The 17,348-nt window shown below is 36.0% G+C and overlaps 1 protein-coding gene across 38 annotated transcripts in view; it reads left to right on the top strand.

The window, feature by feature from the left end:
• Positions 1 to 17,348, top strand: part of RIMS2 (regulating synaptic membrane exocytosis 2) — a 597,264-nt gene that overhangs the window by 560,652 nt on the left and 19,264 nt on the right. Inside the window, exon 1 of one of the 38 annotated variants that reach the window (XM_059902193.1) lies at positions 11,716 to 11,857. The exons of the other annotated variants lie outside the window; for them this stretch is intronic. Within the exon in view, the coding sequence (XP_059758176.1) occupies positions 11,716 to 11,857 (142 nt within the window). Of the gene's footprint in view, positions 1 to 11,715; positions 11,858 to 17,348 lie in introns of those variants that run through there. 38 annotated transcript variants of the gene reach the window in all.

Below are 17,348 nucleotides of genomic sequence, written 5' to 3'. Positions count from 1 at the left end.
CAGTTCTTCCCTAAATTTGCCTAGGTATTTTTAAAAATCACTTAGCACTGCCTGAAATTTCACCAATTAGTTAAGGATATTGTTTGAAAATGAAAATATGTCTGAAAGATGAATCCATTTCACCAGTTCATGTTAATCTTAAAACCGGTCTGAAGGTAGCTGTGCTTCGAGAGTAGAAGTCTTCATTGGAAGAGGAGAAATATGGAGCTGATGATTTGGAATTTCTGAGCTTCACGCTCACTGTTAAATAAGATCATTCTCACAACAACCTACAAGGTCATTACTATTATTATGTCCCATTTACAGATGAGAAAACTGAGGCACAGAGTGTTTAAGTAATTGCCCAAGGTCATACAGCTAGGAAGTGGAAGAGCTAGGATATATATCCAAGCCTGTCTAATTCCAGAGTTCACACCATTAACCACTGTGCAAATAGTTATGTTGATGGGATCAAATAATACAATAATATTATTAAATTATGAAATGTTAACTAATAATAATATACAATATTTGACAGCCTGTATCATGGTCCTGAGCTTCTGAGCCTACCACCACTGTTTTTCATCGTAAGAATGCCATGCTTTCTCATCAGTAATAGCAGCTCACTGCATAAATGAGTCACAGGTTCTTCAGGGAAGCAGGTGTAAGTTTTAAAGCCCTCTTCCAGCAAGTGATTGTTGTGTTAAATAATCTCCAAGTTGAGATACAGCTATGAAGAATTCCTGGCCTTTCATGAGACCTGGGAAAACATGTTTGGTAGGAACTGACTAACCTTTACATAGTTCTCTTTAAACTTAAATACGAGAAGCAAGGAGGAAAGGGTCTATTTAAAATTGCAGAATACTTTCTGTAGTGGATATCACTATGGCAAAACAAGAAAAACCCCAATGGAGAAAGATACTCAGTGATTTTTAGAGTAAATAACAGAAACTGGACACCACACGGAAGTCTTAGTGGGTAATAAACAAGGAAAACCATTTAATATGAAGAAGTAAATATAATCTTAGAGGGAGATCATGCTGTGTGTTTGTGTTTTATGTAATTGCAGTGATAGAAGGGTAGTAACATGATCCCATATATATTTTTAAAAGATAATTCTGGCTGCTTTATGAATAATATCTTGAGAGTAAGAGTGAAAGTGGCTTGGAATAGGATTAGAGAAATGGATAGATATGAGATCTACTTTAGAAGTAGAATCAATAGAGTCTGATGATGATTGGATGAGAGAGGCATACAGTATGGGAAAATAAGGAATAAAAGAGGTTGTCCAAATTTCTGGTTTGAGCAACCATTTGGCTGATGATGTCATTTATTAAGAGAGAAGATAAGAAAAGAAGTAGATTTCTGTGGGAAAGAAATCAAGAGTGTAGTTTGAGAGGTCTGTGAGATATTCTGGTGGTGATGTCAAATAGATGGTAATCAGCTCTGAAACTCAGATGAGAGGTCTGCACTCAATAATAAATTTGAGTGAATACAAATGGTTATTAAAACTGGAAATGGAACTGATCATATAGGGGGAAAGTATAATGAGAGAAGGTGGTCCAGGATGTGTTAAAGATGTTAAAGGTAGAAATTTGAGAGAAGAGATGAAGTCAGCCACAAGGGTTGATGAAGAGATGCCAGAGAAATGGGAGAAAAACTCTAAGAATGTGATCCAATGGAAGTCAAGAGAAGATAATGCTTTCAGACCAGAGAGTGGTCAACTCTGTAGAATGCTGCTCAGGGAGCCAGTAAGATGAGGACTTGAAAGTCCCATTGGACGTGACAACATGGTGGTCATTTTGGACCTTCTAAAGAGCAGATTTATTTTCAATTTATTATATTTTTGTTGGTTTATTCTTTCTGAGTCATTTTGTGCCTCTACAATTTAATGCCTCTCTGAGTGTGTGTGTAATAACCAAAGTAATTTATCTTCAGATTTCCCCTTTAGTTCTATTTTCCTGTTGAATACTGTGCTTTTCCAAACTTGTATTTTAGAAATGTTAGTCCTATAATTTTTAAAATTAATGTCTCATGATCTTGAAAGTGTGGCATTATTATAATCAAAGCAGGAATACTTACGCTGTCTTTGTTTTGCTTTGGTGCTCATATTTTAAATGCTTTTGAGCTGCATACACATATTCCAAATACATGCTAGTGCATCATTATCTCTTTATTTTTAATTACATGGCATTACTTGATCTGTTTCCTTAGCTTTTCTATATTTATCAGTTGAAATAATAATAAATGAGTAAAAGTAATAGATTTAATCGATGGTCAGTTAATTAGTAAATGATACAGTTTACTACTTCTACTGCTTAACACTGTACATGGACATGGTGGCATTCAGTAAATATTTGTTTAATATTGTTCAATAACAAATGTTTGAATGGTCAATTAGTTCTACTAGGCTAACAATCAGTTGTCTTTGTTAAACACTTTCAGTAGATTACCTTTTGATAGGAATATATTCATTGACCCTTTACATATATTTTTTGTGAACAATTTTTCAATGTGCAGAAATGTAAAAAAGGTTTAAACCCATAGTTTAACTGTCTAGGCTTCATCAGATCCTATCACTAATGGATGTGTAACCTTTTATCTTCCTTATACTTTAGCACATAAGAAATGGGGACTGGCACGGACAGGTTACATAGAGATGTTTTAGACATGAATGTATAGATTTTGAAAAAATACTTGAGAGAAAGTCATTGTATAAATCAAAAGTATTATGCATTAGACTGACATAATATCTAAAAACATGGGAAAAACTAAACCACGGGAAATAAATGTCAGAAGCTGAGCATTTGGAACTGTATATGGAGTTTTCAGTAGACCAAAGTAATTGTTTTATGTTTCTTGGACTGTCCCTTAAAATTGGAATAAATTATTTTCAATTGTAGTAGAAGATGTTAGTAAACTCAAGGAGTATGTAAGGGCTTGCTCCCTCTAGAATGACTCTGAAAGAATGAATTCTAATAGGTGTTTAACGTGAAACATTAAAATTCTAAGCAGTGGTCCACAAATGGAAGACAAACAATGAATTGGAGGCCAGTACAAATAAGAAATTTACAGGAAAAGTTTTTATAGAGATTCTTAGAATATTGTTGACACAACTGTCAATAATTGTTTCGTTGGCATTATTTTTTTTAAACTGGCACACACACAGAACATTATAGAAAATATAATTTGGAGAATTTTTCTTATAGCTATTGTGATCATTATAGTGAGAAATACATGTTGATAATAGATTCTCATAGAGTTATTTAGTCTCCAGTGCTGTTTTACATTTTTCTTAATGGGCTCCACTATGGAAAAAAACTATGATCTTTCTCACAAAAACTTGTATTAAAAGGAGTACTGTAATGTGTGGACGCAAAGAGGAACTTCAGTTATAGGGGGACATTTCCATCCCATCATCTATGTCAAAAGTTCATCCACAGAGTGGTGTAAGCAAAGGAGACATGGTGGTTTGGTAAATCCGGGGTAATCACGGGATCCGAGTAATAATGAACGAGGTTGAGAGTAAAGTTGGGATAAGACTGTGGATGGAGGTGGGACTCAGATCTAAGAGTAAGGAGGTGAGTGGAGCTCTAGTTCTGCAAGGATGGGGGCAAACTGTGTCTTACAAGGTTGACAAGGGGCTTGTTCACTCACGCTATGACTTCTCATTGACTTCCGAACGCTACGGCTCTCTGACAAGCACCTTCTAAGTGGCTGCAGAAACCAGAAAACGTACCCTTTGTCAGCTGATCTTAGCCTGTAATCTGAAGTTGAGAATAAAAATGAATCATTTTAATAAATGAAATTAGAAATAGAACCAAAAATGTTATATTGGTTTAAAATTGCAGTCACCTTGAATTGTGATAAAATATGTAACAATTACATTTTTTAAGATCATTGTCCTTGAAAAGTGTCTTTCAGTGTTTATTCAGTTGTAATACAAAATTTATTAAGATATAAAGTTTGTATTTTTGCCTCACCCAGAGAACCCCTAAAATGCTGCCTTCATAGTGTGAAATACACTATTATTTGAAATGAAATTAATAGTTTATAACAGTGAGTTGTGAAGCAATGACTTTCTTCTAGATGTTAGATCAAATGCCAGATAGTCACAAAAAAATAAGTAACAGAACAGAAAATAAAGGAACTCAGAAATTCTACACCACAGTTTTTCTCTGTCCAAATGCTGATAAATGGTGGCTACACTACAAATAAACATTTCTGGAAAATCTTTTTGAATGGTGTGGCCAAATTTAAGTATATATATATATATATATATATATATATATATATATATATATATACATACAGTTGCATATTTAGTTATTTTTTAGGCTGTGAATCGAGACTTTTGGCTCCTCCCTAAATGTCTTTTCCCAGTTTGGTGTCAAGTATGGGAAAGGAGTTTGGGATTTGAAACACTACTCTGTTAGGCTGAGTTGCAGAACGAGTTGCCAAGCAGAAGAATCCAAGTTATAAAGCAGTAGTCAGGGAGAAACATTACAGAATATTCCCATAACTAGAACACATACTGATTTGCCTTTTTATAATTACTTGCGTTTCTTAGAGATTTTTTCTATGACACCACAAATTTACCTCTTATTGAGACTGTTTTCTCTGGGAAATAAACCTCTGTCTTCTTAGACCTGAGCTTCTCATCTTATTGTGGGAGTATAAATAAAGCATATTAGATGGAACCATTTTGAATTGAATTTTAGGAGGGAAACATGTTTAATCTGTGTTGCTGTTTCCTATTATGAAGTTTCATATCAACACGACAGATGAACTGTTACTTTAAAGGCATCTTTAACACAGAGTACCTTAAGTGGGTGTCAGCTGATAATGAGTTGCTTAGTTTGGTTCCTAAGTTGGCCACTTTGCACACAATCTTAACTGTTTACCAAAGGTACTGAGCTCTGAATAGAACTTCCTTCAGGCAGCAATTCACTTATGCCCAATCTAGGTGATGTTTGACCTGGATCTGTACACCATGAATGTTTTTCCTGGGCTTTTTATTTTTGCAATATACTATTTAAAATCCTGCAATTTTTAACGCTTTGAGAGAATCCTCATTCTTTTTTACTGCCTTTGATTTTTAACAACTTTAAATAACTTTGTTATAAATGTTATGCCTTGATATATAATGAAAAATAATTAAGGTGCCTGCAATTTAAAAGTCAACCGGACAATTAAGCCAAATTTCTGTGAAAAATGTTAAGCTTTCTATTTTTATATCAGCATGGTATCAAGCAGTTTAAACAGTGTATAACCATTTATATACAACAAACATATGATTCAGTTAAACTAAATGGTAATCCGTCTTTTATGCTATGTATGTTGAAGTGAATACATGAAGCTTTAGCCAGTAAAGAAAAAGAAGGAACAGTGACAAGTAGGAATTAGACTTAATTGTAATTAAGAGAATCCCTCTATTTTCCATGAATACCTAATATTATTCTCATCACACTGTGGTGTAAGGAATAAATGAGTAATGAATAAATGAATAGTGAATGAATAAATTAATAATGAATGAATAAAGCAGTTTAAATGAACACACTTTTTATAAATATTGTATAGTTACTGGCATTGGTACCTGAAATGTATATCTAATTTTTAAACCTTGCTGTGTATTTGGGCAGAATGTTGACACTCACAAAATTGATGCTATTGATCTCAGAATGATATGAGAAGTTGCTAGGTGATGTTCATCTAGAATCCCAAGGCATTTGTAATAGAAGAAATGTTTCTTCTTTTCTCTCAAATGTTTGAGAATGTTACTATGAAGACTGTGTAAATTTATCACAAAGCCAGAGCACTGGCTGGAATAGTGGAAGAGAATATTGGAGCAGGAAGTTTCTCAAACTTGGAAACCATCCTTGCCATGACCACTGCCCTAAAGGACTCTGTGTGTATATATATGGACTCTGAGAGTTGGTTTTTTTAATTTAATTTTTATTTTATATTGGAGCCTAGTTGATTTACAATGTTGTGTTAGTTTCAGGTATACAGCAAAGTGATTCAGTTATACATATACACATATCTATTCTTTTCAAATTCTTGTCCCATATAGGTTATTTCAGAGTATTGAGTAGAGTTCGCTGAGCTATACAGTAGGTCCATGTTGACTATCTATTTTATATAATAGTATGTATATGTTAATCCTAATCTCCTAATTTATCCCTCCCCCCACCCTTCCCCTTTGGTAACACTGAATTTGTTTTCTAAGTCCATGAGTCTATTTCTGTTTTGTAAATAAGTTCATTTGTATCACTTTTTAGATTCCACATATAACTGATATCATATGATATTTGTCTTTCTCTGTCTGACTTACTTCACTTAGTATGATAATCTCTAGGTCCATCCGTGTTGCTGCAAATGGCATTATTTCATTCTTTTTTATAGCTGAGTAATATTCCATTGTGTATATGTACCACATCTATCCATTCCTCTGTCGATGGACATTTAGGTTGCTCCCATGTGTTGGCTGTTGTAAATAGTGCTGCAATGAACATTGGGGTGCATATATCTTTTCGAATTATGGTTTTCTCCAAATATATGCCGAGGAGTGGGATTGCTGGGTCATATGGTAGCTCTATTTTTAGTTTCTTAAGGAACCTCCAGACTGTTCTCCATAGTGGCTGCACCAATTTACATTCCCACCAACAGTGTTGGAGGGTTCCCTTTCTCCACACCCTCTGTAGCATTTATTACTTGTAGACTTTTTGACGATGGCCATTCTGACTGGTGTGAGGTGGTGATACCTCACTGTAGTTTTGATTTGCATTTCTCTAATACTTAGCAATGTTGATCATCTTTTCATGTGCTTTTTGGCCATCTGTGTGTCTTCTTTAGAGAAGCATCTATTTAGATCTAATGCCCATATTTTGATTGCATTGTTTGGTTTTTTGATATTGAACTGCATGAGCTGTTTGTATATTTTGGAGATTAATCCCTTGTTGGTCACATTGTTTGCAAGTATTTTGAGAGTTGGTTTTGAATAAAACAAACCAAAATATATCCGCAAATATTTCTATTTAGTATAGAATTATTTGCTGTAGAGCGGAATAGTCCAAAGTGGCAAAGGTAATTGACATCAATTGTGAAGACTGAGGTAGAGATGAATTCCTATATTATCAAGAGCAAATGTGTATCAAGAAGAAAGAGGTTAATTCAGTCTGCAGTGTGGCTTTATAGCCTATCCTGAGCAATTCCTATCTCTTTTAGCAACCAGCCATTTCTGGGTTGACTGGATACACTAAATAGTGATGACAGAGTAGCAATAAGAGTCCTTTTTCTATCTCTTTTTAGCATATCCACTTCTAGGCCTTATTACTTGTTTGTTCCAATACCTCCCAAAAGGACTTACTCCATCTTTCCTTCTCTTCATTAGTAGTAGTTTGCATTCTCATCATCATCACCTACATCATTTCTAGCACAGAAAAGGGCAAGGCTGCCAAAGGCGTAAGTATGTTCCCAGCTGAACTAAGCCATGGTCTAGACGCTACGTAACTACTTCACAAAATAACCTTTTTATGCATTCACATCAGTGACCAAGCCTCTATTTCAGGAATAAACTAATTTAACATACTTTAAAATTTTGGTGATTTATTTTGGCTAGGAAACTATTATAAAAACTGATACATAAATGACAAGTAACTTTCTAGCCCTGTTAAGAATTGATGAACTGAAATACATATATGGCTATGTAATATTAATATGTTTTGATTAAATGGGCAAATATGGATTTAACATTGGTATATAGTTAGAATAAACATTATGGCTTTTAAATATATTTTTTCAATATTTATTTTATTTTGAACCAAATAATTTACTACATAGTTCATATTATATCTATCATCTATGTTTTGCATGTGTTTCATCTGTGCTTATGTATATGGTATGAGACACCTGTGATACAGTGTATAGGGTACTGAACCTGAAATCAGAAAATCAGTGGCTCTGCCACTTTCTAACTAAACAAGTCATTTAATATTATTGAGTCTTTATTAGCTCATCTATACAGAAGAAATAATGACGACACTCTCAGGATTGATGTAAGAATTAAGTGGCATAATTGGTATGATATGTTTCATATTCATCAAATAGAATGCTATGATTTTTTATGCAAGTTGTATCAATCTATATATCTTTTCTTCAAAAATATGATTTTCTTATACAGTAGTGGTATCTTTTTTCAAGGCCAGAATTTGCATTTAGAAAACAATTAGTATGTATATTTGTGAGTCACTTTTTCTCTGATTATTTTGGATGAGTAAGAAAGTTATAAATATATTATAAATAATTTGAATACTAGACTATAATTGTTCTGGAATTACACTTAGTTTTATATAATGAAACTATATAGTGGCCCATCATTTGAAAACTACATCCAAAGCCGTTTGAATGTACTTTCTGGTGTGGAGGAGATGACATTTCTTATCTTTTATCAGTAGTTTCTTTTTATATAAATTTTTAAATTCCTTTAGGGTTGGTAGTTCATATATCAGAATGGGATAAGGAATAGTAAGTCAACTTTTAAAATATATGTAAACCAGAAATATTATTTATATAATATTTATTATATAGGAAAACAGTTGAGCATAGGACCAAAAAAAAGTGGAATTGTAAGTTTTCTCAGTAAGTTCAGTATATTCCACAAGTTATCATTCAAGACTAGAAGTCTCTTGGCCATTATCGTGGTTTGTCTCTCTGATACCTGTGTGCCGATAGTCTTCTTTTTCTTTGAAGCTTTCTTCCCTGAAATAAGGTGATTTTCTTCTTTCTTCTTTAGTACTTCCTGTTTCTCCTTGTGTCATTCTTTTATCACTTATCTATATCTCTCAAATCCCAACTATAGGAAAAAATATCAAAAAGCTTCCCAGGACAACTTTGTTCTGAAACTGCAAGAGAGAAGTGATGCTCATGAAGAAACAGATGCATCTGGGCTATTCCAGACTAACCTCTTCTTGGTGCATAAAGTCAGGTTATTAACATAGAGAAGGCAGGGCCCAAGCAACTTGAGTGTGACCACTGATTGAGTTCTTAGATTCCCTATCCCCATGCAGTCACTAGTAGAAACCCAAGATAATTCCCTTCCTAAGTGACTTTCAACTATCATTATGATGTCCCTGGGTGCCAAAATAAAACTTTTCCACCCTTGGCCAATTTATTTTCCTAGGATTTTCCTACTTAGTCCCTCTTCCTTGAAATATTTCTCTTGATCACAACTTAGTACACACATGTGAACACACACAAACACACAGGGGTGCCTACACATTCATGAAACAATACTGCAATTGATACAATAACTACATGGGCTACCCTCTAATATTTTATTTCATTTTATTTTTTAGAATGCTGATCATTCTAATGATAAGTTATTTTCGTGACTCACTAAAAATTTGTGACCCACCGTTATAAAAAATACATTAGATGACTTACAATAGTCCTTTCAGTTTCCAAAATTCTATGATTCTCTTTATTCTTATAATGAGTTTCATTTAATAAAAACATTTCTATTCTCTGAATAAAAGCAATATGGTATGAAAAAATACTCAGAGTTCCTGGTTTTATCAGTGTCTATTGAAATGCTGGTATTTTAGGAAGGTGAATAATGAGTAGGAAATTGAACTAAGAGAGAGTTGTAGGAATATTAATGAGAAACGACAAAAGCCTATCAGAAAAACAGAAGCAAGAAACCTGGATGATCCTAAGTCTAAGTAACCAAAAGTTGTTATTATGTAAGTGCACTCTTATTTGAAAGTTTCCTAATTTTTAGAAAGATTTGGGAGGATTATTACTTGAGTGCGTTGTTTTGTACTTTCTAAATTGTGATGTGCTATGGCCAAAGCTGTTAACATATCTAGAAGGCCCTGTGTGATCTGTCCCCTTCTCTGCCTCTTATCTCTCTGACCTCCTTTCCTTCCTACTCACTCCACTCCAGCTACCCTGGCCTCTTTGTTGTTCCATGGACACACCAGGACATCATATCTTAGGGCCTTTGCACTGCAGGCTCTCTTTGCCTCAAACTAACTCTCTTCCTCACGTATCCGAATGGCTTACCTCCTCAACTTCTTCATACATCTATTCAGATGTTGCCTTGTCAATGATACCTACCCTGACAGCTCTTTTTTAAATTGCAGACTGTCCCATACCCCTTAACTTTATTTTTTGCCATTTTCATTTATCTCCCTTTTAATGCTATATAATTTACTGATTTACTGTGTCTTTCTCCCCCTGCTAGAATATAAGTTCCATCAGAGCAGAGATTTTTATCTGCTTTGATCACTGTATGTCCTAGGTGTTTACAAAGGTACCTGACATACACTGGGAGCTCAATTACTATTAATTGAATGAGTATTTGTATTTCCCAGTACATCAAGCAAAGAACTTGTTCATATATAGTACTCAGGAAATATTTATTGTATGAAAGAACCATTTTAGATTGTATAATTTACATTTTACAAAACATTTTTGAAATCCCCTAAAACACACAGCCAACAATCAAGCTATGACATGGTTAGGACTGGAATCATTGTGCCCTCCCTTCCCACCTGCCTAGATAGGGGAATTGAGAGGTCTAGTGACTTGTCTAAAGTTACAAAAAGTAGGACGGTCTTCTGACTTATGCTAAAATGGAATTACGGTTGCTTTATGTTCTGGGATAGAAATTTGCAGTTTGCAGAATGTGATGTTATTTCACTTATAAACTTTTGTTTCTGGTATGTCTGTGTTGCTTCCAAATTTATGTTAAGAGGATGTTACCTGTTATTTAGATACTAAAGTCTTACAGAGTTCATTGTCATTCTTAGCAACAATAGGTAGCAGATTATCTAATTTGGAGGAAAAAAAAGCATTAAAGATTCCCAAAATTAAAGCAAAATTGATAAACATCACAGTACTTTTTTAGTGTTGGTTCTTTTTCAGGCTCTTGATATTTTTTTTTTAACCTTTTTTACCTTCCGTTGACTTTTTAATCTTTTTAAGAAAGAAGGTAAACGAGAAAGCTTTGATTCTAGGCTTTCATGGGACCTGTTGAAAATTGGGGAGCCTTTGTTTTATGATTTGGAGAAAATTTCAGTATTTCCTATCTACGCTTGAGGAACGTTAACCAATTTTAAGTGAGACTGGGGAAAGTGACTACCAAAATCTGCCTGAGATAGTTCCCAGCTGCGATGCCTAACGTCTTGCGTCTAATTAGCGACCGTTCCCTGGTGTTAATCACGCGGGGGAAGGGAAGAAACGGAAGCAGCAGGAGCTTCTCCGGGCTCAGAGTTGCCCCGAAGCCGAGGAGCGCGCTCCGGAGCTGCCAGCCCGCCGAGGTGCCGCCGCCGCCGCCGCCGCCGCCGCCGCCGCCTCCCCTTCCGGCTGCTGATTGGCGGAGACCTCAGCATCAGCAGCATCTCCCTGCGAGGGAAGGGCGGCAGGACCGACTCGCCGCCGCAGCCTCCGGGCACCTCAGCTCCCTCCTGGCGAGACCTCGGACTTTCACAGCGAGCAGCCGCGTCCCCGCTCGCCACCGCCTGGGTCCCCACCTCGTACCCCTCCCCAAAGGAGTGGAGGTCCCGGCAGCCAGGAAGACCACGTCTGGTCCGGACCGGGTCAGGGAGGCAGGGGCCAGTACCCCAGGGTCCCGCGGCAGCATCCCGGCCCCCGAAGCGCTGCGGTCGCCGCGCCCCAGCCGCCAAGACGCCGCGTATCTTGTACCGCGGGAAAAGCGGGTCTTCGTCCAAGATGGGCCGGCAGGGCTTGGGGGGCGCCGGCGCCGCGGGGCGCTCCATGCAGCGCTCCCAGAGCCGGAGCAGCCTCTCCGCCTCCTTCGAGGCGCTGGCCGGCTACTTCCCCTGCATGAACTCCCTGGAAGAGGAAGAAGGAGGTGAGCCTGTAGTTAGTGTGTCTGTCTGTGTACATCTCGCATCTCGGAAGGTCGGTGGTTGGAGGGTTGACAGGGTTGGAGAACTCCAAGTAGCAGTGTCCCTACCCCCTCCTCTCTGGGGGACTGTGGAGCGGGAGACCCCCAGAGCGCCAGCTGGGCCGAGGAGAAGTTCTGTTGATTGGTTATTTGGGGAGCTCCACAGGCGCTGACTTGGGAAGAGGCTTTCCTAATGAAGTTGAGTTAAACAGTGCTTGGCAGTTGGATGAGGATGGAGACGGGTGGGAGGCAAGGCGGCCCTGTTGGGTGCACCCAACTCTGTTTTGTTTTCGTTTACTCCCGAAGTCTTGGTATTAGCATTTGATTTCGAGGACACAAACAATCAGAATTTAAAGGGAAAAGCAGCAGCAAAACTTTGAAACAGGAATCCCAGCCTGTGAACACTCAAGATCCGAATGAGGGGAAAGGGTGATAAAATGGACAGGTCAAAGGTTGATAGTGCTAAAGGAGGCTGGTTTGTGCTGTGGGCCTTTGGAACTTCGCTGGCAGGCACAACACTATGAATCTCACCATTGGTTGTTTGTCTCTGGTGTTTGAGTGATGTCATTATAATTAAGCTAATGAGAAAAACAGCAAAGGGGACTCAAACTTTTCACCAAGAGACTGCAAGTCCTTCATAAAGTTTTCAATAATACAACATACGTTTTCTTTGTGAAGAACTTTCCTATAAGATTTAACAACTGATACTAAAAACATAATTTGTAAATCAAAGTAAGAATTGACTGCTAAATAATAGCATCCCAACATTTGAAATGCTGTTTATTAATTTATTGATAAGCTAGTTGCAAACTGTGTTCATCTTTGCACGCACGTATATCCAGAGTGGGTTGGTCATCATCATGTTACCTCTATTATTGTATATATCATTGTATAGAATAGGATTTATTTGGCTTTTATTCTGTGACAATCAATGAGCTCTTACTAGGAAATCTGTAGTGACCCCTGATTTAGAAGAAACTAACTACCTGCTCTGAGAACAGGTAGAAATTTTTTTTTTTCCCGATTTTTCCCAGTGGAGGGCAGGGAGGAGGAAGATGGCTGATTAATAATATGTCTGAAAAGTGTTCTTTAAGATAATTCGCTAGTTAGAGCTATCCAGGTTTCTTCTAGCTTATTGTTGCAATATCAGTTTGCACTAGATCAGTACAGGTTTAATGGTAGGGGACTTCTCTATATAAATGTGACTTTTAATTTTCATACTAATCTTTTGCTGTTCTTGTTTGTACATTTACATTTTACTCGTTTTCTACTATTAAATGTTTAACATTTCAGGAAATGTAAGCAAGTCAAGATATTAGAAAATCAAGTTGGGTAAATGAATGATCATAATTGTAGCTAAAACTTTCAGTATCAGCTATTATCTAGGCACTATTCTAAGAACCTGACATGCACTTACTCTTTTAGGCCCATAACAACCTTATGAGGCAGTGCTTTTATTTTTTTTATTTTTTTTTTGAGGCAGTGCTTTTATTATCTCCAGTTAACAAAGGAGGAAACTGAGGCAGAGAAATTCAGAAACATGCTCAAGGTCCCCCAGATAGTAGGTAATAGAGTTAGCATATGAACCCAGGCAGTCAACAACACAATCTGTGCACCCAACCCAAGCTATATTAGTTTATTATTTGCATATACTTGGCCACAATCACATACCTAGTAAGTGGTGAAACTAGAACTCAAAGCCAGGTGTGCCTAAAAATACATATTTAGATAAAACACATTATTATACACTCATTTCTCAATTGTTAATTTTTACACCAAGTCTTCAACCTTGACTGCTTCAGTTGAACTATCATCATTCTTTCTTAAGTTGTAGCTAGAATTAATTGGATTTACAACATACCATCCTAAAAGCCTTTTTTGAGACAAGAAAAACTTATGTAAGTGTGAAATTTTTTCAAAATTTAAAGTACATTGACTTAACCTTGGCTCATACAGACTAATCCCAAAGGAAATTCCTACATCTACATATGGGAAATTGGAACAGATTTCTGTCCTATAATATGGTTTCTTGAGTCGCCAAGACAAAATGAAGCCAAAGTAAGTAACTAGAGAGGAGGCATTCCCCATAAAATAGAAGTCTTTCCACTGGGGTGTAGTGATTTTACAGCCAAGAGAAGAAATCCTAACTTTCTTCTTTGATTTTGCTATACTCCTACCACCCTTGAAAGTCCTGAGATTTTTGAGGGTATTTCAACATACCCTGCAGAGTTATAAAAGTTAGAAATCACTGGCCTGGAGCAGTGCTTCTCTGCAATTATTTTCTCTTGAGACACCCACACAGGACACATAAAGTTCATGTGGATAACATACTCTCATAAGCTTACTCAGGACTATGTTATCATAGTCACAACTGTGAAACCCATTCTAATTTATAAAGAAAAACCATCACAACAGATGATTTTCACACTGGTTGAGAACAGCTTTTCTAAAGAGAGCAGTGGTCTACCAACTAGTGTGATTTGACTGAAGTAACTGATCAGTAGTCTATCTCATTTTACAGCTTCTCACTCTCACACTCTCTCTCTCTTCTTTTTTTTTTTTGTCTTTTCAGATATAGTGCAATAGCTAACCAATCTCAAATGTACTCTGCCTTCCAGTTCCATATTCTCATTTTATTCTTGGACAGCACATCCAGGAATTACCATTCTACACAAGAAGTGCTGAGAAATTTATTGAGAGACCATATTCTTTTCACTCATTCATTCATTTAGAAATATTTATTGAGGCTCTGAGATGTGTTAGTCGCTATGCTAGTCCCTGAATTAGCTGAATATGCTCCCTACCTTCTTAGAGCTCACAGTCTAATGGAGATAGATATTAATAGGAATAACTATGTAATTAAAACTGTGACAGGGCTTAGGAGGGTGAAGTACAGAGTGCAGTAAGAGATGATACGAAAACCTAATTGAGGAGTTAGAGAAGGGTAGGTACCCTGAGACAGTGAGGGTTAAACAGTGATAGCTCTCATTGCCTCCTGCACACCTTTGAAAGCAATTTGCCCAGAGTCCACAGCCAGTAAGTGGGGGAGCTGAGATCAAAACCCATAATCTGGCTCTGAAGTTTAAAATCCCAACTACTCTGTGTACTGTTTCTTCGTTATTGTGCTGCATTTTCTTGTAATATGTTGTGTTTTGAAAATCAAGTACAATAATAATGGTTACCATTTATTGAGCACCTTCTCTGTGCCGTATACCTTTGATTTCATGATGATTCTTCAAGGAGATTATCATTTTCATTTTATATATGCAAAAACTGAGATTTAGAGATATTAAACAACTTGGCCACAGATTATAATCTCAGTGGGGCTGACTTAAGTGAGGAGGAAAGGGACATTCGTATAAGCAAAATAAGTTAAGATTGTTGACTGGTCTTTGTAGCATCTCTTTTGTTTGCTTGCAGTTCTTTTTTATTTTACTTTACTTTTTGTTCTTTGTCTCGGGACATATTCCAGATAACTGTTCTCCAAATCTCTGGGTAATTTTCTTTTTCAAGTAAAAGTAAGGATAATAGAACCTACGTGTTCTTTAACTGTTTATAAATTATGTTTATTTATCATTGAGCCCTCTGAGATAAGTATTAGCTTCACTATATAAACTACTTGGCCCCAACATTGAACCCACCTCCCTAATATAGAATATTACTGTATGTAGAATTTTTAAACATTACAGATAATTCTAAGAGAGAAGGAACCAGTGAAATGGTTACCATTCCTAGCAGGAGAAGCTAAGCCTCCCACCCACAGATCCAAGAGCAAATGATATGGTCATATAATGTAGGGAAATTGCCCATATCCTAATATTTGTAGATCTGGTTTCTCAAGCTATCTTAAAGTGACTTGTGTTTCTGGGCTAGTGATTCTTGTTCAGTAATGTACATATAATATGTGATGAATTTGATTTGCTTGATTTTATGGCCTTCCTTCTTTGTTTAAAATATGGCTTGGCAATTATACAGAAGAAGAGATCCTATCATCTTAAGGTTATTTAACTGAATAAATTAACTTATTTAATTTCTTTTACATGCTGCTATCTTGAAAATTAAGTTACAGGAAAATCATCTAAGAAACAAGAATTGTTTAAAAATCACCAGAAAAACTGAGGAAAGTATCTTTACAGGTGATAGTGAAGCTATGAGGAATTAATATAAAAGGAACTAAACAGACTGTAACCGGAAGACCTGTTTAACTATCCCCCACTCTTTAAGAGGCTACGTTACCTTATTCTAATCCCTTTGTAAATAATACACTTAATTCTTCTTTAATTTAATTTTTATTTTTTATTGAAGTACAGTTGATTTGCAATGTTGTGTTAATTTCTGCTGTACAGCAAAGTGATTCAGTTATACCTATATACATTCTTTTTTATATTCTTTCCCGTTATGGTTTATCACAGGATATTGAATATAGTTCCCTGTGCAGTTAATTCTTAATAAGCAGTCCCATTTGATTAAAATGGAGTTTAACACTTTGCCCATGCTCCATTGGAATAAAAAATTCTCCATACACTTAAATATAATCCTCCTAAGTACAGACATCATGTCTAGCACAGTAGGTATTCACTAAGTGTCTATTAATAGTAACAGTAAAAGAATAACAGTATATAGTTCTACCATTCTTTTTAAGCTGAATATCAATGTAACTGACTGCTAGCCATCATATTTATACTATTTTAAAATTATAACATGTGATCTAGACTTACTAAAATTCAGTGATCATAGTTGTACATTTTCACAATGCCAATATTGGGGACAGGACATGGATAGACAATAATAGTCCAAATATGTGTCTTTTATTAGGGTATATTATTTTTCCTAGATTATGATTGGTTATGTATAATAAACCATTCCTTATACGAGTCCACGTCATATTCAACAGTCGCACAATTTTTATATTAGATTTATATTCTAGGTCGATAAAGTGAAGCAAAATATTTTGGAATTTAAAAGGATAAATCAAAGAACAGTTCCACTCATAATGCTTATCAGATATTACATTTTTAATCTAAGATTCAGAATCTTTCACTGCCAAGTGTCCAAATAATACCCTTAAAGTAATTTAAATTTAATACAAAAGTCAAGTTAAACCCCAATTTGCTATCATCCTTCAGCAGGTTCACTAAATTCCAAAAACTAGAAACGGGGACACACTTTCCTATGGAGACATCTTGTGTATAATGACTTATAAAAGAAACCCACTAGTAAGTTTCACTAGCTGTAATGGCAGCTTCCAGTTGCTGCCAAGGACTATGGTTAAGTGCTCTCTGCTGGTCTTCATAGACCCTTATTATGGACCAGAAAACATCGTTCTGTATATTTGTTTTATCTCATATTGTAATGGTATTTGATTGGAGAGGAGGGGATTTACCTAATGCCATGTATATATAATACTATTTGACCACTTGAAGAAAAAGCTAACACAAAAATGATAAGTTCTACT

Source organism: Balaenoptera ricei, chromosome 17, assembly GCF_028023285.1.
Source record: "Balaenoptera ricei isolate mBalRic1 chromosome 17, mBalRic1.hap2, whole genome shotgun sequence".
NCBI lineage: Eukaryota > Metazoa > Chordata > Mammalia > Artiodactyla > Balaenopteridae > Balaenoptera > Balaenoptera ricei.
The sequence above is the reverse complement of the archived record's forward strand: the minus strand, read 5'-3'. Positions and strand labels throughout refer to the sequence as shown.